Below are 24657 nucleotides of genomic sequence, written 5' to 3' on the forward strand. Positions count from 1 at the left end.
AACGCCAACAAAATACGCCGCCCAGGGGCGTTTTGGGCCACTCGCGTTTGTCAACGCCGGCAAAACACGCCAAAGCCAGGTGTTTTGGGTCACTTGTATTCGTCAACGCCAGCAAAACACGCTGCCCGCGGGCGTTTCGGGCCGCTCGCCTTCATCAACGCCGGCAAAAGAATCTCTTAATTCCCGTTCCCAAGTTGCGGAGGCGCCGCCCTGTGAGACGTAATTCCTCCGGGATGGGTTTGGGTGGAAGACGGGGAAAAAACGGAGCGTTAACTGAGGGCTGGGGGCGGGGGAACGGTTCTACCGCCGGTGGGAGAAGCCGGCCGGGCTCTGGCGAGCGCAGTTCCCAGCGGGCAAAGGTGCCGCCGCCGCCTCCGGAGCCGTTTGGAAGCGCCTCCCGTCGAACCGCGGAGCAGATGAAGGAGCCCAACTTAACCAAAAACCGACGCTGAACCCTTCCGATGGCGGGGGGAAGGTTTTCCGCCTCCCGCTTTGGGAGCGACGCGTGGGGTTTTTCCCACCCTCGGGAATCTCGCCGAAGGGGGGGAAATGCCGAGGAAAGGGAATGTCCCGGGGGCGTTAACGGGTTCCTTTCTCCGGCCGCAGGTGGACCTGAACGAGGAGGAAACCATCCTCATCATCCGGCGGCTGCACAAGGTGCTGCGGCCCTTCCTGCTGCGGAGGCTGAAGAAGGAGGTGGAGGCGCAGCTCCCCGAGAAGGTAACGGCCCGCGGGAAATTATCCCGCTTTTTCCAACCCCCCCCCCGGCCCCCGTTTTCGGGGCGCTCCGGGAGCTCAGGTCGGCTCCGCGGGGCCATTCCGGCGGGGAACAAGGGGCTTTGGAGGCGGCTGGGGCTGGGCCACGCCAGGGAGGGATCCAAGTTTTTGGGGATTTTTTTTTTTGGTGGTTTTTTTGGCGGTTGTTTTGGCCAATTTTATTTTTTTTTGGCTTTTTTTTTTTTTCTTTTTTGGAGGTTTCTTTCTTTTTGGCAGTTTTTGGCGGGTTTTTTTTCGCCTTTTTTGCCAGTTTTTTTGGGCTTTTTTTTTTTTGGCTTTTTTTTTTTTGGCGGGTTTGTTTTTTTTGGCGGGTTTGTTTGTTTTTTTTTTTTGGCGGGTTTGTTTTTTTTTTTTTGGCGGGTTTGTTTTGGCGTTTTTTTTTTGGCTTTTTTTTTTGGCTTTTTTTTTTTCCACTTTTTTTTTAGTCGCTTTTTTTGGGCTTTTTTTTTTGGCGGTTTTGGGTTTTTTGGGCTTTTTGGGGGGGCTTTTTTTTGCTTTTTTTTTGGCCTTTTTTTTAGCTTTTTTTTTGGGGGGGGTGTTTTGGGGGGGTTGCAGGTTTTTTCGGTTTTGGGGGGGCATTGGGTTTGTTTGGGGGCAGTTTTGGGGGTGTTTTGGGGAGTTTTTTGTGGGGTTTGGTGGGCTTTTGGGGGGATTTTGGGGGGGAGTGGGTTTTTGGGGGGGGGTTGGGGGGGTTTAAGGTTTTTTTGGGGGGGTTTAGGGGTTTTTTGGGGGGGGCTTTTTTAGGTTTTTGGTTTTGGGGGGATGGTTTTTGGGGGGCTTTTGGGGCTCTTTAGGATTTTGGGGGTGTTTTGCAGGGTTTTTGGGGGGGCGTTGGGGCTTTTGGGGGGGTTTTGGGGGGGGTTTTGGGGTTTTTGGGATGCGCCGGTTGGCGTCTCCTGGGGAATTCACCCCTCCCCGCTCCGGGCAGGTGGAATACGTCATCAAGTGCGACATGTCGGCGCTGCAGAGGGTCCTCTACAGGCACATGCAGGCCAAGGGGGTGCTGCTGACCGACGGCTCCGAGAAGGACAAAAAGGTCTGGCCCCCCCCAAATCCCTGCTTTCGGCCCATTCCGCCGCTCTGGGAGCGGAGCCGGAAACGCCTCTCCCCCGGGGGATGGGGATTTTTCCATCCCTAGTTGCTGCGTCAACGGATAGAGAGAAAAAAACCCTCTTTTTCTAAGGAAAAGGAGAAGTCGTGGGGGGCCGGGGCAGAGCAGAGGGCTCCGGAGGGGCTGGTTCCGTGGGGATGGCGGCGGGTGGAAACCCCCGGAGGCCGCCCGCTTGCTTTTTTCAAAAGCGATCGGAAAGTCAGGTGGCAATTAATTAGGGGAAAAAAAATAATAGTAATAATGATAATAATAAAAAAAAAAAATTAAAAAAGACACTTTTTGGTCCGAACGAAAAGCCGGAGGTGAAAAATCCTGCGTTCTCCCGCTCCGCTCCCGCCCCGTCTCTTCCTCACGGATTCCTCGAGGTGACTTTAACGTCTATTAAATTCCTCGAGGATCCCTCGACGTGACTTTTAATATTTGTATTAAATTCCATGAGGATTCCTCAAGAATTGGTTGAGGTGACTTTAATATTTGTATTAAGTTCCTCGAGGTGACTTTAACGTCTGTTAAATTCCTCGAGGATCCCTCGAGGTGACTTTAATATTTGTATTAAATTATTTGAGGATTCCTGGAGGTGACTTTAACGTCTGTGTTAAATTCCGTGAGGATTCCTCAAGGATTCCTTGAGGTGACTTTAATATTTGTATTAAATTCCTCGAGAATTCCTCGAGGATCCCTCGAGGTGACTTTAATATTTGTGTTAAATTCCTCGAGGTGACTTTAACGTCTGTTAAATTCCTCGAGGATCCCCCGAGGTGACTTTAATATTTGTATTAAATTCCTGGAGGTGACTTTAACGTCTGTATTAAATTCCGTGAGGATTCCTCGAGGATCCCTCGAGGTGACTTTAATATTTGTGTTAAGTTCCTCGAGGTGACTTTTAACGTCTATTAAATTCCTCGAGAATTCCTCGAGGTGACTTTAATACTTGAATTAAATTCCTCGAGGTGACTTTTAATATTTGTATTAAATTCTTTGAGGATTCCTGGAGGTGACTTTAACGTCTGTATTAAATTCCATGAGGATTCCTCGAGAATTCGTCGAGGTGACTTTTAATATTTGTATTAAGTTCCTCGAGGTGACTTTAAACGTCTGTTAAATTCCTCGAGGATTCCTCCAGGTGACTGTAATATTTGTATTAAATTCCTCGAGGTGACTTTAATATTTGTGTTAAATTCCTCGAGAATTCCTCGAGGATCCCTCGAGGCGACTTTAATATTCGTGTTAAATTCCTGGCGGCAACTTTAAACGTCTGTATTAAAACCTGGAGCTTCGCCCCTCGCTGACCCGGGGGGACCCCGGTTGCCCCTCGCCCCCAGGCTGGTGGGTCCCTCGGGGCCAAACACCCCCAAAAATTAATTATTCCCCGGGGGGGGGCGGGGGGAGCTCCGGCCCGTCGGCGCAAACTTGAAAATCCAACTTGTTGATCTCTCCTCTCGCAGGGTAAAGGGGGTACGAAAACCTTGATGAACACCATCATGCAGCTGCGGAAGATCTGTAACCACCCCTACATGTTTCAGCACATCGAGGTGAGGCGGAAAACGGGGCGGTGGGGGGGAAAAAAACTCGTCTTTATCCCCTCTCCTGAACGGAGAGAAAACAAAAACGGCTTTTGCAGGTCGAGCCGGAGCCCTGCGGCCGCCGGGCTTCCTTGGAAAGGCTCCTCCTCGCTGCCCAAATCGAGCCGAAATGGGCTGCAACGAGCTCGGTTGGCTAAAAAGAGCGCGGCCGGGGTGTTTCCAATCCCGCTGCTCCCTTGGGATGGCAACTCCCCGCGGCCGGCGTGGGGCAGACCCCTGGAAATCCCTCCTGTCCTCCCCCCAGAGCACCTTCCTGAGGTTTTTTTTATTTTTAGGGCAGTTCCAGGGCTTTTGTTGGACTTATTTATGGGGCAGACCCCTGAAAATTCCTCCCTTCCTCCCCACAAAGCACCTTCCTGAGGATTTTTTGATTTTTAGGGCAGTTCCAGGGCTTTTGTTGGATTTATTTATGGGGCAGACCCCTGGAAATCCCTCCTTTCCTCCCCACAGAGCACCTTCCCGATGGGTTTTTTTGTTTTTAGGGCAGTTCCAGGGCTTTTGTTGGATTTTTTTCATTCGCGCCCCGGGACGGTTCCTGACCTCCTTGTCTCTTTTCTGCCCGCAGGAATCCTTTTCCGAGCACTTGGGCTTCACGGGAGGGATCGTGCAAGGGTAAGTGGGGGCCTTTCAGGGTGAAAAAACGGGGACATTCGCGCCTTTTCCCGGCAAAGTGGTTTATTGGGGGCGCGTTAAAACGAGCTGCTGACGCCGCAGCGAGCGCCGATAATCCTGAAACGCGGCGTTTTTAGCGTCGGATCCTCATTTCCCACTTCTTTTTCCTCCCCCGCCGCCGCCGCCGCCGCTCGCCCCAGACTGGATTTGTACCGTGCCTCGGGCAAATTTGAGCTCCTGGACAGAATTCTCCCCAAACTTCGAGCCACCAACCACAAGGTGCTGCTCTTCTGCCAGATGACCTCCCTCATGACCATCATGGAAGATTATTTTGCTTATCGCGGCTTCAAATACCTCAGGCTGGACGGTGAGTGCCGCTGAGGGGCCGGGGAGCGGGGGGCCGGGGACCGGCGGCCGCCCTCTTGTTTAACGGTGAGGACAAAAAAAAAAACACCCCCCCGGCGCCAGGTAAGACCCTCGGGGTCCGTCCACCCGGCGTCTCTCGCCAAATAAATAAATACAAATAAATAAATACAAATAAATAAATACGGGGCCGGCGTAAAGCGATGAACCCCCCGCCCCGGGCAGGACGCAAATTAAAGCGATAAACTTTGCAGGGTGCGGGATTAAAAATAAATAAATAAATAAATAAATATATAAAGCACAGCCCCGGCCTTTAGACGTTCTCATCGGCGCTGCTGCTTTAATTCCGTTAAATTCGCCCCGTCTACTGTTTAATTTTGGCACCCTGAAGGGTGCTGCTGAGCACTGGGTGGCCCCGTAAGGCTGTTCAATTAACATAAATACAAATTAATGAGCCGGATTCCGGGTTTAGGTGAGGGAGACGCGCGGCTTAGCTCACGCGCGCGCGCCTCTAACCTAGCGAGGGAAAAGGGAAGCCGATTCCCCGTTTTTTTGGGTTGGGAGAAGCCGCCGGCTGCCCGTGGAGACGCGGGTTGAAGCCATGGGGCCGCTGGCGCCTGCGCAGACCCCCCCGGGACCCTCTTTGCCAGCCGAGAGCCGGCGCGAGCTCCTTAACGAATCCTTAAAAATCATTAAGCCACCGCGAAGGTGAGGCGCAGGATGAGACCGAAGCCGGTTAATTAAATAGATTTTTGTTATTTTATTTTTTTTTCCCCCCCTTGCGGTCGCTCTTTCGGGGCCGTCGGCTCCTTCGGTGGCGTCGTTTAACGACTTCCAGCCACAGGATGGGAGATAACGGGGCACGGCGCTCGCCGCCGGCGCCTCGCCCGGCCCTTTCTGCTCGGAACCGGGCATAAAATCGCCCCGTCAGCCCCTTTCCCCCGGCGCCGCCGTCTCTCACCGTCCCCCGCCTCGCACCCGGGGCGTCCCCAGCTCTCCCTGCAGAGCCCGGCGCGGGTGACGGAGCCGCGGTTCTCTCCGGAGAGCCGGGAGGAGGACGGTTTTGGGGGTGAGAGAGACCCTGGCGTATGGCCGAGCCCGGTCTCCCGCTGCCGCCAACCTGCCGTAACCCACCCCGGCCTCAAACCCTCCCAAACGCCGCCGTAAAACCAGCCGCGTTCCCGCGACGGGCGCCCGGAGACCTTGCGATCCGCTCGGGGGCAGCCCGCGGTTGTTCCCTTCCCGTCTTGCCCTTCCTCTGAAGTTTTTCCTCCCGAAAACAGCCCCGCTCCCCCCCCCCCGCCCCCCCCCGCCTTGCCGGGGTTGTCCTTTCGCAGGACGCGTCCCCGCACCCCACCGCCCTTTCGCTAACCCAAAAATGCCTCTTCTGAGCTCTTTTTCCCCCCCCTCGAAGGGTGCGCAGCGCTGAACCCCCCAGAGCCCCTCGCCCTCCCGCCCCACCGACCCCGTCGCCCGCGGGGGCAGGAGTTTTAACCCTTTTTTTCTCTCCGTTTTTCGGCTTTTTTTTTTTTTTTTTTGTTTCTTTGGTTTTTTTAGGAACCACTAAAGCGGAAGACCGGGGCATGTTGTTAAAGACTTTCAACGAGCCGGGCTCCGAGTACTTCATTTTTTTGCTGAGCACTCGGGCCGGGGGGTTGGGGCTCAACCTCCAGTCTGCCGACACCGTCATTATCTTCGACAGCGACTGGAACCCTCACCAGGTAAAAAAAAAAAAAACCAAAAAAACCCAAACCAACAAAAAAAAAAAAAAAAAACAAACAAAAAAAAACAACACAAAAAAAACCGCAAACAAACCAACCCCAAAAAATAAACCACCGACAAAACAAACCGGGGAGAAAAAAAAAAAAATTAAAAAAAAAAAGGCGAACGGATGGAGAAGGCGGCTGGCGAAGAACCCTCGCGGCCGCCCGCCGGCTCGTAGCCGCGTCCCCGGAGCCAGCAGCGTTTTTCATACGCAAGACCCCGCCCCGGGGGGTTGGGACGGGACCGTTCGCCCTCCCGAATGCGAGCGGGACTCGGTTCTCAGCGCCGGAGGAAAAGCCCCGAGCACCCCCCGCCCCGGTGCAGCGAAATCAATCCTTAAAAGATCCTCTTCTGCCGGCAGCCGCGGTCGGAGAGAGCCCTTCTTCCTCCCGGCGCCGGTCGAGGCGTTCAAACTCTTGCGCCCGCTGCCGCCGGAGCCCCGCAGGCACGCCAGAGGCGGAGAAACCTCCCCAAATTCCGGCCGCGCTTGTCCCCGTGGGGGGCATTTTTAATTTTCCCCGCTCGGGAGCCGAGTGGCCACCGGGCGCCGATGGTTTCCGCCGCCCGAATTCTGTACGAGCGTGCCCCGGTCCTCGGGGACGGTTGAGGGGGCGCAACCTCCGGGCGTTTTGGAGGAGAAAAGCGTGGGGTTTTGGGGGTTTTGGTTTTTTTTTTTTTTGTTTGTTTTGTTTCCGCTGGGTGGGAGTCACACCGTGCGCCCTTGCCCCGGCAGGACCTGCAGGCGCAGGACCGAGCCCACCGCATCGGGCAGCAGAACGAAGTGCGCGTCCTCCGCCTCTGCACCGTCAACAGCGTGGAGGAGAAGATCCTGGCCGCCGCCAAGTACAAGCTGAACGTGGATCAGAAGGTGATCCAGGCCGGCATGTTCGACCAGAAATCCTCCAGCCACGAGCGGAGAGCCTTCCTCCAGGCCATCTTGGAGCACGAGGAGCAGGACGAGGTAAGGGCGCAAGGCGCAAGGCGGCGGCTTCTCCCAACCTCCAGAGCGCGAACGGCGAACGTGTGTTGTGGCCGGCATTTTTTTTTTTTTTTTTTTGCCTTTTTTTTTTTTTCCTTCTTTTTTTTTTTGGTCTTTTTTTTTTTTTTTTGTGCGCCACCGCTCTTGCCGCGTCCTCAAGGCGTGGGGGCTAGGAAAAGGAGAGAAAAGAGAGGAGAGGAAAAAAAAAACTATAAAAAAAAAAAAAAAATGAAAAAAAAAAAACGAACCAAACCGAAAGAGGAGCATGACCACTTGTTTCTAATGGAAGTGAGTTTTTAGCGTCGGTGAAAGGTGCCGGATTGACAGCCCTGGAGACTGAAGTCCTCTATTTATCCACAGAACAGATACAGCGCGGGCAGCGGCAGTGGCGGTGCAAGCTTCCCCCACACTGCCCCGACCCTGTGCCTGAACGCTGAGTTGGAGGAACCACCTCTAAAGGTGAGAGGGGTTGTTCAGTCTCCACCGCCCATTCAATCCTCGGCCTTTGCTGCTGAGACCCCGCCAACGCACGTGCCAGCTCTTGACGGTGATCTTTGCACCCGTCCGCTAAGAAAACTTGGACTCCAGGCCACCCGAAACTTAAAAAAATAAAAATAAAATAAATAAATGAAAATTAAAACTAAAACCAACCAAACCGCGCCAAACCACATCTTTTCACGGGCAACCGAAACGAGCGTCGGACGGTAGCGATGGTTCGGTGCCGCGCTCCCAGCGGAACGCGAACGGCCGGCCTCCTCCTTCCTCCCCCCCACCCCAGGCCTTCTCGCGCCATTCAAGCGGGGCTTTCCCAAAAAATCTTGCAGGAAGAAGACGAAGTGCCCGACGACGAAACCGTCAACCAGATGATCGCGCGGCACGAAGAGGAGTTCGACCTTTTCATGGTGAGCATGGCGCAGGCCGCGGAGGAGGAGGAGGAGGAGGAGGAGGAGGAGGAGGAGGAGGAGTGGCGCCCGCCGTTCTTCCCAGTAGCAGCTAAAACGCTCTCTCTGAGAGAAATCGGCTGAGAGTGCTTAACGAAGCCGTGACTCGTTAAACAGGTAAAACAAAACACTAGAGCCAAGGGGCTCCAAAGTCAGGATGTTCCCGGCTCCGGTAAGGAATGAGCTCGGGGGGAGCCGGAGGAGAAGGGCCGAGCGAGGCGAACGCCGGAACCCCCTTGCCCCGGTCCCTGAGCAAAAAGCCATTTTCCCACCCAAAAGAGCCCCGGCCCGAGGACGGAGAACGGGACGAGGAGCGTTTGAGACGGAGGGAAGGCTCCGTGTCGAGGAGACCGCGGAACCCGGAGCCTCCTTGGAGGGTTCCAGGTCTCGGGGGCGGCATCAAAGCCTCCACGGGGGGGTGTTGTCTCTCGCCCAGAGCTCACGTCTCCCCAAAAATCCCGGTTCCCCCCCCCCAGAATCGCAGTTTCTCCCCCCACACACACACCCCCCCCCGCCAAAATGAGCTCTGCCGGCGCACGCGTAACTTCTGTGCCCGAAGGGCTCCACCGGCAGCAGGTGGCCGCGGGGAGAGGAGAGATCCGAGGAGGAGGGTGGGGAGAGATCCCCAGCCATGGAGGAGGAGGAGGAGGATGGGGAGAGGAGAGATCCCTGCCCCCGGAATAGGAGTCTGGGGGGCAGAGGAGAGATCCCTGGCCCCGGAGGAGGAGGAGGATGAGGGGGAGAGGGGAGATCCCCATCCCTGGAGAAGAAGGGTGGGGGCGAGAGGAGAGATCCCCAGAGGAGGAGGAGGCTGACGGGGAGAGGAGACATTCCCCAGCCCTGGAATAGGAGGCTGGGGGGGAGAGGGGAGATCCCTGGCCCCGGAGGAGGAGGCTGATGGGGAGAGGAGAGATCAGAGGAGGAGGAGGCTGGGGGGCAGAGGAGAGATCCCCGGCCATGGAGGAGGAGGATGACGGGGAGACGAGAGATCCCTGGCCCCAGAGGAAGCAGCTGGGGGGGAAAGGAGAGATCCCCGGAGGAGGAGACGTCTGGGGGGCAGAGGAATGATTCCCGGCCACGGAGGAGAAGGCGGATGGGGAGAGGAGAGATCCCTGTCCCCAGAATAGGAGGCGGCGGGGGGGACGACAGGAGAGATCCCTGACCTCGGAGGAGGAGGCTGATGGGGAGAGGAGAGATCCCCGGAGGAGCAGGAGATGTCTCAGGGGCAGAGGAGAGATCCCTGGCCCCGGAATGGGAGGCTGGGGGGCAGAGGAGAGATCCCCAGGGGGGGAAGAGGAGGCTGGGGGGGAAGAAGGGAGATCCCCGGCCCCAGAGGAGGAGGCTGGCGGGGAGAAGAGAGATCCCTGGCCATGGAGGAGGAGGCTGGGGGGGAAGGAGAGATTCCTGGCCCCAGAGGAGGAGGCTGGGGGGAAAGGAGAGACCCCCAGAGGAGGAGGAGGAGGCTGGGGGGCAGAGGAGGGATCCCTGCCCCTGGAATGGGCGGCTGCGGGGGGAGAAGGAATCTCCCCGGCCCCCGCGGAGCAGTCGGCTTAACCGAGATCCCACCTCCTGCCGCCATAGCTCTGGCTCCGCCGCCCGGGCCGTGGTTCTCCCCCGGCTTTGTGGCCGGTGGGGTTGATTTTCCGCAGCCTCTACCGAGCTGCGAGGAGCCAGTGGCTGCCAAAACCTCCCCCCAAAACCTCCCCCCAAAACCCCTCCAAAACTGCTCTAAAACCCTCCCAAACTCCTCTAAAAAACTCCAAACCCCCCCAACACCCCTCAAAACTCCTCTAAAACCCCCAAAACCCCTCCAAAAAAACCCAAAACCCCTTTAAACCCTCCCAAAGCTCCTCTAAACTCCCCCAAACCCCTCTAAAAACCCCCTGAAACTCCTTTAAACCCCCCCGAAACTCCTCTAAATCCCCCAAAACCCCTGCAAAACCCCTCTAAAACCCCCCAACCCCCTCCAAAGTCCCTCCGAAACCCCCAAAACCCCTCTAAAACCCCCCAACTCCCTCCAAAGTCCCTCCGAAACCCCTCCAAAACCCCCAAAACCCCTCTAAAACCCCCCAACCCCCTCCAAAGTCCCTCCAAAACCCCTCTAAAACCCCCCAACTCCCTCCAAAGTCCCTCCAAAACCCCTCTAAAACACCCCAAACCCCTCTGGAACTCCCAAAACCCCTCTAAACTTTTTCTTGTTGTTGTTGTTGTTTTGTTGCTGCTGCTGTTGTTGTTATTGTTATTATTATTATTGTTGTTGTTGTTGTTATTGTTATTATCATCATTGTTCTCCTGGCAGCGCATGGACCTGGACCGGCGGCGGGAGGAGGCGCGCAACCCCAAGCGCAAACCGCGCCTGATGGAGGAGGACGAGCTGCCCTCGTGGATCATCAAGGACGACGCCGAGGTGGAGAGGTTGACGTGCGAGGAAGAGGAGGAGAAGATGTTCGGGCGAGGCTCCCGGCACCGCAAGGAGGTGGATTACAGCGACTCGCTGACGGAGAAGCAGTGGCTCAAGGTATACATGGTACAGCATCGTTCTCCAATGGCCTTCTCAAACCCCCGCCGCCCTCGGGTCCCTCCCTCTGCGCCGAGAGAACGCCCCGGGGCTTAACCCAGGGAACCCTGGAATGGTGACAGCTGGGAGGGACCTTAAAGGCCACCCAGTGCCACCCCCTGCCCCGGGCAGGGCCACCTCCCACCAGCCCAGGTAGCCCAAAGCCCCGGCCAACCTGGCCTTGGACCCCTCCAGGGATGGGGCAGCCACAGCTTCTCTGTTCCAGCATCTCACCACCCTCAGAGTGAAGAATTTCTTCTGCTATCTCCCCTAAATCTCCCCTTTTTCAGCTTAAAACCATCCCGCCTCGTCCCACGGCTCCCCTCCCTGCTCCAGAGTCCCTTCCCGGCTTTCCCGGAGCCCCTTTAGGGACTGGAAGGGGCTCCGAGGTCTCCCCGGAGCCTTCTCTTCTCCGGGCTGAACCCCCCCAGCTCAGCCCGGCCCCACAGCAGAGGGGCTCCAGCCCTCCCAGCATCTCCGGGGCCTCCTCCGGCCCCGCTCCCGCAGCTCCGCGTCCTTCCCATGGCCCCAGAGCCGGAGGCAAAGGGGCAGAATCCCCACATCTCGCCCTGTTGGGAATGCAGCCCAGGTTGCCGGTGGCTTTCCGGGCTACCAGCGCACCGTGCCGGCTCCTGTTGAGCCTGGCCTGTCCCCAAGGTGTCCTGGCACAAAGCCGTGCCCTAACAAGGGCAGCTCTTAACGAAGCCGGGCAGACTCCGGACATCCACATCCGCGGATTTGCTCCCCGGGGCTGGCGGCGTTACCTCCCGGTGCCTCGTTTCTCCCCATCCCTTAACGAATCCTGTCAGAGAGGGACCCTCGTGGTCGCCCCCAGAGCTCTCCCCATGGGATGAGCCGCCCCCCACATCGTGTCCCCAGCCCTGGGAGGGGGCGGTGTTCGGAATCGCGGCGTTTCCATGTGATCCCGGCACGGGAGGAGGCTGCTGGGTGCTTCCCCCCAAGGCGCCGTGTCGAGAGATGCCGTCCTCCTGGGGAAACTGAGGCAGGACGGGGCGGATGGAGAGCTGGCGGGACGCAGGGGGTTGGGATGATCGGAGCAGGTCGAGTCGGGGCCCGTGGTGTCCCCCAGGGGTCCGTACCGGGACTGGTATCGTTTAACGTATTCATCAACCCCCCGGAGGAGGGGACGGAGTGTATCCGTTAACGAATTTCCCGGCTGGGTTTGCTTTATCGACGGCTTTATGGAGGGGCTGAGACCGACACGGAACAACCTCGTTTCTATCCCGTTAAAACGAACATCCCGTCCTCAGCGTCACCGTCCAAGAGGGTCCGGGCGGTCCCATACGGCGTCTCCAGTTCTCTCTTCTGTAGGAGCTCCGAAAGTCCATCCGATTCCTCTGCCTCGGGCGGCGCTTCCTCGTCTCGCTCCGGTTCCCCTTTCGGACGCGGTCTCTCGCCTTCCTCCAAGGATCTTCACTCGCCGGGTTCTTAGAAACTGGGGGCGTTCCGTGGGGCGTTCCGTTAATTCCACGCTTTGGCCTACGCCTGGGTTTGAACAAGCCGACCTTTTCCGAGTTAATCGCTTATTTCCTACCGCTTATTCCGTCTGCCGGTGATCCGGCCCGGCCAAAGGACAGCCTTGTCCGTTGCTCGGCGTTGTTCTTACCGCCTGCGGGCCGCGAACCGGTCCCTACGACGCCAGGATCTCACCTGCGCGCCCGCGGGCCGTGATTTTCTGTGCTAAACGTGAAGCTCGGCCGCGGCTCGCTGTCGCGTTGCCTGGCGGCCTGCGAGGCTCTTGGCTTCGGCGATTTAGTCCGCGAGGCTCTTGGCTTCGGCAATTCAGTCTAGAAGGTTGTTTTCTTCTACGATTTAGTCCAGAAGAAGGTTGTTTTCTTCTACGATTTAGTCGAGAAGAAGGTTGTTTTCTTCTACGATTTAGTCCAGAAGAAGGTTGTTTTCTTCTACGATTTAGTCGAGAAGAAGGTTGTTTTCTTCTACGATTTAGTCGAGAAGAAGGTTGTTTTCTTCTACGATTTAGTCCAGAAGAAGGTTGTTTTCTTCTACGATTTAGTCCAGAAGGTTGTTTTCTTCTACGATTTAGTCCAGAAGAAGGTTGTTTTCTTCTACGATTTAGTCGAGAAGAAGGTTGTTTTCTTCTACGATTTAGTCGAGAAGAAGGTTGTTTTCTTCTACGATTTAGTCGAGAAGAAGGTTGTTTTCTTCTACGATTTAGTCCAGAAGAAGGTTGTTTTCTTCTACGATTTAGTCCAGAAGAAGGTTGTTTTCTTCTACGATTTAGTCCAGAAGAAGGTTGTTTTCTTCGACGACTTACTCCAGAAGGCTCTTGTCTTCGGCGATTTAGTCTAGAAAGCTATTTTCTTCTAGAATTTTGTCCAGAAGGCTCTTTTCTTTGATGTTTTAGTCTAGAAAGCTATTTTTGTCTAGAATTCAGTCCACGAGGCTCTTTTCTTCAATGATTTAGTCCAGAAGGCGCTCGTCTTCGACAGTTTAGTCTAGAAAGCTCTTTTCTTCTAGTTTCGTCCAGAAGGCTCTTGTCTTCGACGATTTACTCCAGGTTTTTTGTCTTCGACGATTTACTCCAGGTTTTTTGTCTTCGACGATTTAGTCCAGGTTTTTTGTCTTCGACGATTTAGTCCAGGTTTTTTGTCTTTGATGATTTAGTCTAGAAAGCTCTTTTCTTCTAGAATTCAGCCCAGAAGGCTCTTGTCTTTGACGGTTTAGTCTAGAAAGCTCTTTTCTCCTAGAATTTCGTCCAGAAGGCTCTTTTTCTTTGATGATTTAGTCCAGAAGGACTAATTAACTAATTGTCAGTTTCTTCGACGATTTAGTCCAGAAGGCTCTTGTCTTTTACGGTATCCTCAGAAGAAAAGGACCTGGGGGTCTTGGCAGACAGTAAATTATCCGTGAGCGACGTGCCCTTGTGGCCAAGGCGGCCAACGGAATTCCGGGCTGCGTAGGGAAGAGCGTGGCTGGCAGGTGGAGGGAGGTCGTTCTCCCCCACTGGTGAGGCCACCGCTGGAATACTGGGTCCAGTTCTGGGCTCCCCAGTTCAAGAGGGAGAGGGAACGGCTGGAGAGGGTCCAGCGGAGGGCAACGAAGATGGTGGAGGGGTTGGAGCGTCTCCCGTGTGAGGAAAGGCCGAGAGAGCTGGGACTCTTCAGCCTGGAGAAGAGAAGGCCGAGGGGAGACCTTCTGAATGTCGACGAGGATCGAAAGGGGGGGTTGAAGGAGGATGGAGCCGGGCTCTTCCCGGCGGTTCCCAGTGACGGGACGAGGGGTAACGGGCACAAGCCGGAACGTGGGAAGTTCCGATCGAATACGAGGAAAAGCTTCTTGACTTGGAGGGCGCCGGGCTGGGTTATGGACTCTGGCCGGACTGCACGGGACTCAGAACCACAAAGGATTCCGACTTCGCCTAATGAACCGCAGGGAACCGGAAACGCCCAAAAAGCAAACTGAAAAAACCGCGAGACGGGGAGCGCTGTCGTGTTTTTAGCCGAGGCGACTTATTCCCTATGGAAAAAGAGCAAAGTAGAAGCGGGATTTGGAAGGATCCGGGCCCGGTTGGCTCTCTGGCGTCTGCATCGAAAATCAGCCCTTCCCTCTCGGGGGATTTACGTCATTATTTACATCCTTATTTACACAATCCGCCGCTGCCGAAGGGTGAAATCTCCGGAAGTAAAAAAAAAAAAAAAAAAAAAAGTGTCATAAAACCGAACTTAATATAACTAACGTAATAATAACACAAAAAATAACTAAGGTACAACTAACGTAACGAACTTCTCCTTCCCGATCTCCCCCGACGCTTCGACCGAAACGCAAAGCGCAGTTTGTGCTCTTTGGGTTGGGTTTTTTTTGGGTTTTTTTTAATGTATTCCGTTAAATTTGGCTAAAAAGTTGGCACGGGCTGGGCTGCCTGGGGGGGGGGGAGGGTGCGGAGTCCCCTTCTCCGGAGACTTTCCCAGCCCCGCCGGGACGCGGGGGGGTCGGAAATTCCGTGATGATTCCGCCGGTGTGTTATATGTGTGTGTGTCCCCCGCTCCCGACACACGGAATCTCCCAAAAAACCCCCCAAAATTGCTAGCGGCTGCTCTCCCCCCCCCACCCCCCGCCCCACGGCAGGCCATCGAGGAGGGCACGCTGGAGGAGATCGAGGAGGAGGTGCGCCAGAAGAAATCCTCCCGCAAACGCAAGCGGGACGCGGAGGCCGGGGCCGCCGCCGCCATCCCCGCCGCCGCCGCCGCCGCCGCCGCCAGCACCCGCAGCCGGGAGAAGGACGAGGAGAGCAAGAAACAGAAGAAACGGGGGCGGCCGCCGGCCGAGAAGCTCTCCCCCAACCCCCCCAACCTCACCAAGAAGATGAAGAAGATCGTGGACGCCGTCATCAAGTACAAGGACAGGTAAAGAGAAGGCGCCGGGCGCCGCCGGCTCCTACCCGCCTCGTGGGGAGCCGGGAGATTCCCGGCAACTCCGAGGGGATCCGACCGGCGGCTTCGGTCGAGCGGGTCTGGGCGGGAGGAATTCGTTAATTGGGCTGCGGAGGGCGGTTCTGCCGTCCCGGCGCTGTCGGCTTGTGCTCCGGCTTCTAGCCGGCGTTCCCGGCGCTGCCGTTCGCCATCCAGGCGCTTCAGGTCGGGGAGAGGGTGTGGAAACCGTCCGTCGTCTCCCCCAAAATCCCTCTCATGGACGCTCCGGGCGCCTCTCGGCTGCCGGAGGGGAGGGAGATGGCGGTGCCCAGGAGCGGGAATTGCCGGATTTCGGTAATTCCGCGTGGGGATTTCGGCAATTCCGAGCAGGGATTTTGGTAGTTCTGAGCGGGGATTTTGGCAATTCTGAGCGGGGATTTTGGCAATTCCAAGCAGGGATTTTGGCAGTGCCGAGCGGGGATTTCAGCAATTCTGAGTGGGGATTTTGGTAATTCCAAGCAGCGATTTTGGCAATTCCGAGCGGGGATTTCGGCAATGCCAAGTGGGGATTTTGGGAGGTCCAAGCAGGGATTTTGGCAATGCCGAGTGGGGATTTCAGCACTTCCACCTGGGGGCTTTGGCAATGCCGAGTGGGGGTTTTGGTAATTCCGAGCAGGGACTTTGGCAGTTCCAAGTGGGGATTTCGGCAATGCCAAGTGGGGATTTTGGTAGTTCTGAGCGGAGATTTTGGCAATTCCAAGCAGGGATTTCGGCACGTCCCACTGGGGACTTTGGCAATGCCAAATGGGGGTTTTGGTAATTCCAAGCAGCGATTTTGGCAATTCCGAGCGGGGATTTCGGCAATGCCAAGTAGGGATTTTGGGAGGTCCAAGCAGGGATTTTGGCAATGCCGAGTGGGGATTTCGGCGGTTCCGAGCAGGGATTTTGGTAATTCCGAGTGGGGGTTTCGGCGATGCCAAGTGGGGATTTTGGTAATTCCAAGCAGAGATTTTGGTAGTTTCGAGGGGGGATTTTGGCGATGCCAAGCAGGGATTTCGGCAGTGCCGGGTGGGGATTTTGGTAATTCTGAGCGGGGATTTTGGCAATGCCGAGCAGGGATTTCGGCGGTGCCGCGCGGGGGTTTTGGCAATGCCAAGTGGGGATTTTAGTAGTTTCAAGCAGGGATTTCGGCAATGCCGAGTGGGGATTTTGGCAATGCTGAGCAGGGATTTTGGCAGTGCCGCGCGGGGGTTTTGGTAATTCCAAGTAGGGATTTTAGTAGTTTCGAGCGGGGGTTTTGGCAATGCGGAGCAGGGATTTCGGCAATGCCAAGCAGGGATTTCGGCGTGCCGAGTGGGGATTTTGGCAATGCCGAGCGGGGGTTTCGGCGGTGCCGAGCAGGGATTTTGCAATGCCGAGCGGGGATTTTGGCAATGCCGAGCAGGGATTTCGGCAATGCCGAGCGGGGATTTTGGCAATGCCGAGTGGGGATTTCGGCAATGCCGAGCGGGGGTTTTGGCGGTGCCAAGCAGGGATTTCGGCAATGCCGAGCAGGGATTTCGGCAATGCCGAGCGGGGATTTTGGCAATGCTGAGCGGGGGTTCTGGCGGTGCCGAGCGCTCACCTTTGCCGGGCGGTTTCTCCCTGCAGCAGCAGTGGACGGCAGCTCAGCGAGGTCTTCATCCAGCTGCCTTCCCGCAAGGAGCTGCCGGAATATTACGAGCTCATCCGCAAACCCGTCGACTTTAAGAAAATCAAGGTAAAAAAAAAAATCTCCGCCCCCCCCCATCCCGCAGTCACCCGTCTGCCCCCCCAGCGCCGCGCTGGCTGCGTGGCCGCCTCCTCGGGCTCCGCGGTGGCTCCCGTGGGGCGGCCGGGGAGGGCACGGACCCACCCCCCGCCTTCGTTAGCGCCCGGCTAACGAGCAAACCCTCTCCCCCCCCCCCCCCAAGGAGCGCATCCGGAACCACAAGTACCGGAGCCTGAACGACCTGGAGAAGGACGTGATGCTGCTCTGCCAGAACGCCCAGACCTTCAACCTGGAGGGGTCCCTGGTACGGCGGGGGGCGGGCTGGGGGGCAGGAGGGGGAAAGGAAGGGGTTGGGGGGCAGGAGGAAAGAGTTGGGGGCAGAATGAGGAGTTTGGGGGGGGCAGGGGGCAGGAGGAAAGAGTTGGGGGGCAGAATGAGGAGTTTTGAGGGTCGGGGGAGGAAAGGAAGAGGTTGGGGGGGCAGGAGGAAAGAGTTGGGGGCAGAATGAGGAGTTTGGGGGTCAAGGGGGAGGAAAGGAAGGGGTTGGGGGGCAGGAGGGGGAAAGGAAGGGGTTGGGGGGCAGAATGAGGAGTTTGGGGGTCGGGGGGCAGGAGGAAAGAGTTGGGGGGCAGAATGAGGGAGTTGGGGGGCAGCAGGTGAGGTTTGGAGGAGCAGGAGGAGGAAGGGAAGGGGTTGGGGGGCAGGAGGAAAGAGTTGGGGGGCAGAATGAGGAGTTTGGGGGGGCAGGGGGCAGCAGGAAAGAGTTGGGGGGCAGAATGAGGAGTTTTGGGGGTCGGGGGAGGAAAGGAAGAGGTTGGGGGACAGGAGGGGGGGGTTGGGGGGCAGGAGGAAAGATTTGGGGGGCAGAATGAGGAGTTTTGGGGGTCGGGGGGAGGAAAGGAAGGGGTTGGGGGGCAGGAGGGGGAAAGGAAGGGGTTGGGGGCAGAATGAGGAGTTTGGGGGTCGGGAGGGAGGAAAGGAAGAGGTTGGGGGGCAGGAGGAAAGAGTTGGGGGCAGAAGGTGAGGTTTGGAGGAGCAGGAGGAGGAAGGGAAGAGGTTGGGGGGCAGGAGGAAGGGGTTGGGGGGCAGAATGAGGAGTTTGGGGGTCAGGGGGAGGAAAGGAAGAGGTTGGGGGGCAGGAGGAAAGAGTTGGGGGGCAGGAGGAAAGAGTTGGGGGGCAGAATGAGGAGTTTGGGGTCAAGGGGGAGGAAAGGAAGAGGTTGGGGGGCAGGAGGAGAGGGAGTTGGGGGGCAGAATGAGGGAGTTGGGGGCAGGAGGTGAGGTTTGGAGGAGTGGGAGGAGGAAGGGAAGAGGTTGGGGGGCAGGAGGAGGAAGAAAGGAAGGAGCTGGGGGGCAGGCGGGGGAAGGGAAGGGGTTGGGGGGCGGAACCCCATATCCCCCCCCCCCCCCAGCCCCCCAACCTCACCCCGGCGCTTCCCCCCGCCCCCAGATCTACGAGGACTCCATCGTGCTGCAGTCCGTCTTCACCAGCGTGCGGCAGAAGATCGAGAAGGAGGAGGAGAGCGAGGGCGAGGACAGCGAGGAGGAGGAGGAAGGAGAGGAGGAAGGCTCCGAGTCCGAGTGTGAGTTCTCTGCCGGGGGGGGGGGGGGGGGGGGTCAGTTTGGGGTTCGTTTGGGTTTTTCGGCGGGGGGCGCAGACCCGCATCTTCCTCCTCCCGTGGGGCAGAGCCGGGACCGCGGGGACGCCGTGGGGCGGGAAGCCATAGGGCAGCAGAATGGCAAAGAGGGGGGGCGGGGGGGGGGCCGTGGGGAGCTGCTGTGACCCACGTATTGTCTGTGCGTGTCCCCCCCCCCCCCCCCCCCCCCGCCCCATAGCGCGCTCGGTGAAGGTGAAGATCAAGCTGGGGCGGAAGGAGAAGGCGCAGGAGCGGCTGAAGGGCCGGCGTCGCACCAGCCGCGGCTCCCGCGCCAAGCCCGTGGTGAGCGACGACGACAGCGAGGAGGAGCAGGAGGAGGTAACGGCCTGCCCCACAACCTCCGCCTGCCCCACAACCCCCTCCGCCTGCCCCACAACCCCCTCCGCCTGCCCCCTAACCTCCGCCTGCCCCCCCAACCTCCGCCTGCCTCCCAACCTCCGCCTGCCCCCCCAGCCTCTTCCTTTCCTCCTCCTGCCCCCCAACCCCTTCCTTTCCTCGTCCCGACCCCCCAACCTTCTCATTCTGCCCCCCAACTCCTTTCCCCTGCCCCCAACTCCTTTCTCCTGCCCCCCAAAACCACCTCCCTCCCTCATTCTGCCCCCCAACTCCTTCCTCCTGCTCCTGCCCCCGAACCTCTTCAACCTCTCCCCTCCCTCCCCCCTGCCCCCCAACCCCATTCTCCTGCCCCCCAACCCCATTCTCCTGCCCCCAAACCTCTCCTTCTGCCCCCAACTCCTTTCTCCTGCCCCCAAACCCCACTTTCTGACCCCCAACCCCATTCTCCTGCCCCCCAACCCTATTCTCCTGCCCCCAAACCTCTCCTTCTGCCCCCAACTCCTTTCTCCTGCCCCCTAAACCCCACTTTCTGCCCCCCAAACCCCTTTTCCTGCCCCAAACCCCTTTTCCTGCCCCCAAACCCCACTTTCTGCCCCCCAACCCCCTTCTCCTGCCCCCTAAACCCCACTTTCTGCCCCCCAACCCCCTTCTCCTGCCCCCCAACCCCCTTCTCCTGCCCCCCAAACCCCACTTTCTGCCCCCCAAACTGCTTTTTCCTGCCCCCCAACCCTGTTCTGCACCCTCAACCCCACTTTCTGCCCCCCAACCCCCTTCTCCTGCCCCCCAAACCCCACTTTCTGCCCCCCAAACCCCTTTTCCTGCCCCCCAACCCTGTTCTGCCCCCTAAACCCACTTTCTGCCCCCCAACCCCCTTCTCCTGCCCCCCAAACCCCACTTTCTGCCCCCAAACCCCTTTTCCTGCCCCCCAACCCCCTTTTCCTGCCCCCCAACCCCCTTTTCCTGCCCCCCAAACCCCTTTTCCTGCCCCCTAAACCCCATTTTCTGCCCCCCAACCCCCTTCTCCTGCCCCCTCAACCCCACTTTCTGCCCCCCAACCCCCTTCCTTCCCGCCCCCCAACCCCCCCCTCGGCCCTGACCTCTCCCTCTCCCCCCCAGGATCGCTCCGGCAGCGGCACCGAGGACGACTGAACCCCCCACATTCCGCGGCTCCGGCTCCCGCCGCCCCCCCCTCCCCGTGTCCGTGTGTGTCCGTGTGTGTGTGTGTGTGCGTGTGTGTGTGTCCCCCGTCCCCCCCCCGTCCCCGTCCCCGTTGTCCTCTCACGGGTAGAGACGCCGTAGAACCGACGCCAGGAAAAACTCCCCCAATTTCTTCCGTATTTATCCTGCCGGAAGCGGGGGGTGGGGGGGTGGGTTTGTCTTCCCTCCACCCCCCCCCAAATCCCGGCCCCCGCCGGCTCTGCCCTCCCGCGGATGCATGCGCCGGATCGGGGCGGGAAGGGGCCGGGAATGGGCGCCCGCGTGGGGCGGGAGCGCGGCGGCAGTCGATGTCACTGGATTTCGAGCAGTAATAAATTAAACCCACGGGACACGGTGGCCCCTCTGGGCTCTCTGCTGGCCACGGGGGCGAGGGGGGGTGGCTCTGGGGGCAGTGGCCTCTCCGGGGGTCTCTGCTGGCCCCTTGGGGGGGGGGGTGGGTTTTGGCGTCCCCCAGGGGACCCGGTGGCCTCTCTGGGGTCTCTGGTGGCCTTCGGGGGGCGGCCCTGGGGGCTGGTGGCCTCTCTGGGGTCTCTGCTGGCCACGGGGGGGCTTTTCGATGGCCCTGGGGGGATTTTGGGGTAGCCCTCGGGGGGTTTTAGGGTCCCCCAGGGAGCCGGTGGCCTCTCTGGGGTCTCTGGTGGCCACAGGGGAACTTTGGGGTGGCCTTAGGGGCCAGTGGCCTCTCTGGGGTCTCTGGTGGCCCTGGGGGAGCTTTGGCTTCGCCCTAGGGGCCGGTGGCCTCTCTGGGGTCTCTGGTGGCCCTGGGGAGGTTTTGGGGTAGCCCTGGGGGGGGCTCTTGGGGTCCCCCAGGGAGCCGGTGGCCTTTCCGGGGTCTCTGCTGGCCCTTGGGGGGGTGGGGTTTTGGCGTCCCCCAGGGGACCCGGTGGCCTCTCTGGGGTCTCTGCTGGCCTTCGGGGGGCGGCCCTGGGGGCTGGTGGCCTCTCTGGGGTCTCTGCTGGCCACGGGGGGGCTTTTCGATGGCCCTGGGGGGATTTTGGGGTAGCCCTCGGGGGGTTTTGAGGTCCCCCAGGGAGCCGGTGGCCTCTCTGGGGTCTCTGGTGGCCACAGGGGAACTTTGGGGTGGCCTTAGGGGCCAGTGGCCTCTCTGGGGTCTCTGGTGGCCCTGGGGGAGTTTTGGCTTCGCCCTAGGGGCCGGTGGCCTCTCTGGGGTCTCTGGTGGCCCTGGGGAGGTTTTGGGGTAGCCCTGGGGGGGGCTCTTGGGGTCCCCCAGGGAGCCGGTGGCCTTTCCGGGGTCTCTGCTGGCCCTTGGGGGGGTGGGTTTTGGCATCCCCCAGGGACCCGGTGGCCTCTCTGGTGGCCCTGGGGGCTGGTGGCCTCTCTGGGGTCTCTGCTGGCCACGGGGGGGGCTTTGGGGTGGCCCTTGGGCGGGGGGGTTTAGGGGGGGTCCACCAGGGAGCCAGTGGCCTCTCTGGGGTCTCTGGTGGCCACGGGGGAACTTTGGGGTGGCCCTAGGGGCCAGTGGCCTCTCCAGGGTCTCTGGTGGCCCTGGGGAGGTTTTGGGGTAGCCCTGGGGGGGCTCTTGGGGTCCCCCAGGGAGCCGGTGGCCTCTCTGGGGTCTCTGGTGGCCATGGGGGGCTTTGGGATGGCCCTGGGGGCCAGTGGCCTCTCCGGGGTCTCTGCTGGCCCTTGGGGGTGGGTTTTGGGGTCCCCCAGGGAGCTGGTGGCCACTCCAGGATCTCTGGTGGCCCTGGGGGCTGGTGGCCTCTCTGGGGTCTCTGCTGGCCACGGGGGGGCTTTTCGATGGCCCTGGGGGGATTTTGGGGTAGCCCTCGGGGGGTTTTTGGGGTCCCCCAGGGAGCCGGTGGCCTCTCTGGGGTCTCTGGTGGCCCTGGGGAGGTTTTGGGGTAGCCCTGGGGGGGGCTCTTGGGGTCCCCCAGGGAGCCGGTGGCCTTTCCGGGGTCTCTGCTGGCCCTTGGGGGGGTGGGTTTTGGCATCCCCCAGGGACCCGGTGGCCTCTCTGGTGGCCCTGGGGGCTTGTGGCCTCTCTGGGGTCTCTGCTGGCCACGGGGGGGGGCTTTTGGGTGGCCCTTGGTGGGGGGTTAGGGTCCACCAGGGAGCCAGTGGCCTCTCTGGGGTCTCTGGTGGCCACAGGGGAACTTTGGGTTGGCCCTAGGGGCCGGTGGCCTCTCCAGGGTCTCTGGTGGCCATGGGGGAACTTTGGGGTGGCCCTAGGGGCCAGTGGCCTCTCCGGGGTCTCTGGTGGCCCTGGGGAGGTTTTGGGGTAGCCCTGGGGGGGCTCTTGGGGTCCCCCAGGGAGCCGGTGGCCTCTCTGGGGTCTCTGGTGGCCATGGGGGGCTTTGGGATGGCCCTGGGGGCCAGTGGCCTCTCCGGGGTCTCTGCTGGCCCTTGGGGGGTGGGTTTTGGGGTCCCCCAGGGAGCTGGTGGCCACTCCAGGATCTCTGGTGGCCCTGGGGGCTGGTGGCCTCTCTGGGGTCTCTGGTGGCCCTTGGGGGCATGGGTTTTGGGGTCCCCCAGGAGGCTGGTGGCCTGTCAGGGCCAGTAGCCACGATGGGGCTGGGGCTGGCGGCCACCACCACCCCCCCCCTCGGATGCTGTGACACCGGGGCCAGTGGCCATGGCAGTGCCAGTGGCCGCAGTGGTGGTCCCGGTGGCCGTGTCGGCCCCGGTGCCAGCCCTGCTGGTGATGTGGCACCGGTGCTGGTGGCCATGACGCTCCCAGTGGTGGTAGCCACATCGGTGGCCATGCCAGCCCCAGTGCTGTGACACTGGTGCTGGTGGCCATGGTGGTGGCAGTGGTGGTCCGGTGGCCATGCCAGCCCTGGTGACCGCTCTCCCAGTGATGTGACACTGGTGCTGGTGGCCGTGGCACTCCCCGGTGGTGGTAGCCACGCTGGTGGCCATGCTAGCCCCAGTGCTGTGACACCAGTGGCCATACCACTCCCTGATGTTGGTAGCCGTGCCAGCCCTGGTGCTGTAACACTGGTGTCAGTGGCCACGCCAGCCCCAGTGGTGGTAGCCACGCTGGAGGCCGCGCTGGCCCTGGTGCTGTGACTCCAGTGCTGGTGGCCATGGCGCTACTGCTGTTGGTAGCCACACCAGTGGCCGTGCCAGCCCTGGTGCTGTGACACCGGTGGCCGTGCCGCTCCCGGTGCTGGTAGCCACACCAGTGGCCATGTTGGTGCCGGTGCCCACCCTCCTGGTGCTGTGACACTGGTGCCGGTGGCCATGGCGCTCCCAGTGCTGGTAGCCACACTAGTGGCCATGCCAGCCCCAGTGCTGTGACACCAGTGGCTGTGGCGCTCCCGGTGCTGGTAGCCACGCCGGTGGCCATGCCAGCCCCAGTGCTGTGACACCAGTGGCTGTGGCGCTCCCGGTGCTGGTAGCCACGCCGGTGGCCATGCCAGCCCCGGTGCCCGCCCTCCCGGTGCTGTGATACTGGTGCCGGTGGCCATGGCGCTCCCGGTGCTGGTAGCCACACCGGCGGCCGTGCCAGCCCCAGCGCTGTGACACCGTTGCCGGTGTCCGTGCCGGTGCCGGTGGCCACATCCGTTGCCAGTGCCCGCTCTCCCGGTGCTGTGACACCGGTGCCGGTGGCCTCGCCGCTCCCGGTGCTGGTAGCCACGCCGGCGGCCGTGCCAGCCCCAGCGCTGTGACACCGTTGCCGGTGTCCGTGCCGGTGCCGGTGGCCACGTCCGTTGGCGGTGCCCGCTCTCCCGGTGCTGTGACACCGGTGCCGGTGGCCTCGCCGCTGCCGGTGCCGGTAGCCACGCCGGTAGCCACGCCCCCGGTGACGCGGCGGCCGAGCCCCATCACCCCACGCCAAACCCCGCCCCCGGCGCGGCCCCTTCAAATGCGGCCGGAGCCGCCCGGGCCCGGCGGGGCGGAGCCTCCGCGACACCGGGATGTGGCCGGTGCTGCTGCTGCTGCTGGCGACCATGGGGGCACCGGGGGCCGGTAAGGGGGCACCGGGACCGGGGGGGGGGGGGGGGGGGGGGGGCGCACCGGGACGGGGCACCGGGGGGGAGCGGGGGGCGGGGGGGGCGACGCCGCAGCACGTGGGGACCGGGGATCCCCCCACCGAGGCGGGAGCGGGAGGCACCGGGAGGCACCGGAGGGGATCGGGCCCCACCGGGGTGCCCCCCCCCCCCCCCCCCCCCCACGTGGCCGGCTACCCCCAAACCGGGCACCGACCCCCCCCAAACCGGGCACCGACCCTCCCTAAACCGGACTCTGACCCCCCAAACCGGGGCTTGAACCCCCAAACCGGGGCTTGCTACGCCCCCCCCCCCCCCACCGGGCACCGAACCCCACAAAACCGGGCACCGACCCCCCTAAAACCGGGCTCTGACACCCCCACACACACACACCGGGCACTGACCCCCCCCAAACCGGACCCTGACCCCCTCCCGCCACTGGCACCGACCCCCCAAACCGGGCTTTGCCCCCACCGGGCACCGGCCCCCCCCAAACCGGGTTCTCCCCCCCCGCCCCGGGCCGGGGTCCCGCCGCCGCGCGGAGGGGAGGGGCCGGCGGGCGGGGAGAAACTCGAGAAGGCCCCGCCCCCTCGCATCCCCCAGCGACCAATCGCCGCCTTCGCCCCTCCCCGCCCCGCGGCGGACGCGCTTCCCATTGGCT

The 24657-nt window shown here is 60.5% G+C and overlaps 1 protein-coding gene across 9 annotated transcripts in view; it reads left to right on the forward strand.

The window, feature by feature from the left end:
• Positions 1-20367, forward strand: part of SMARCA4 (SWI/SNF related, matrix associated, actin dependent regulator of chromatin, subfamily a, member 4) — a 46175-nt gene extending 25808 nt beyond the window's left edge. For 3 of the 9 annotated variants that reach the window (XM_063319084.1, XM_063319083.1, XM_063319086.1), the window contains exons 21-36: positions 607-720; positions 1706-1813; positions 3334-3420; positions 4037-4083; positions 4284-4450; positions 6004-6167; positions 6944-7171; positions 7550-7648; positions 8014-8091; positions 10430-10657; positions 14795-15072; positions 16729-16837; positions 17031-17132; positions 18279-18411; positions 18665-18804; positions 19939-20367. In XM_063319084.1, coding sequence (XP_063175154.1) covers positions 607-720; positions 1706-1813; positions 3334-3420; positions 4037-4083; positions 4284-4450; positions 6004-6167; positions 6944-7171; positions 7550-7648; positions 8014-8091; positions 10430-10657; positions 14795-15072; positions 16729-16837; positions 17031-17132; positions 18279-18411; positions 18665-18804; positions 19939-19971 — 2115 coding nt within the window. In that variant the 3' untranslated portion in view covers positions 19972-20367. The remainder of the gene's footprint in view (positions 1-606; positions 721-1705; positions 1814-3333; positions 3421-4036; positions 4084-4283; positions 4451-6003; positions 6168-6943; positions 7172-7549; positions 7649-8013; positions 8092-10429; positions 10658-14794; positions 15073-16728; positions 16838-17030; positions 17133-18278; positions 18412-18664; positions 18805-19938) is intronic. The other 6 variants (XM_063319085.1, XM_063319087.1, XM_063319090.1 and 3 more) reach the window with 6 other exon arrangements.
• The last annotated feature ends 4290 nt before the right edge of the window (positions 20368-24657 follow it).

This window comes from Chroicocephalus ridibundus, chromosome 29 (assembly GCF_963924245.1).
Source record: "Chroicocephalus ridibundus chromosome 29, bChrRid1.1, whole genome shotgun sequence".
Classification (NCBI taxonomy): domain Eukaryota; kingdom Metazoa; phylum Chordata; class Aves; order Charadriiformes; family Laridae; genus Chroicocephalus; species Chroicocephalus ridibundus.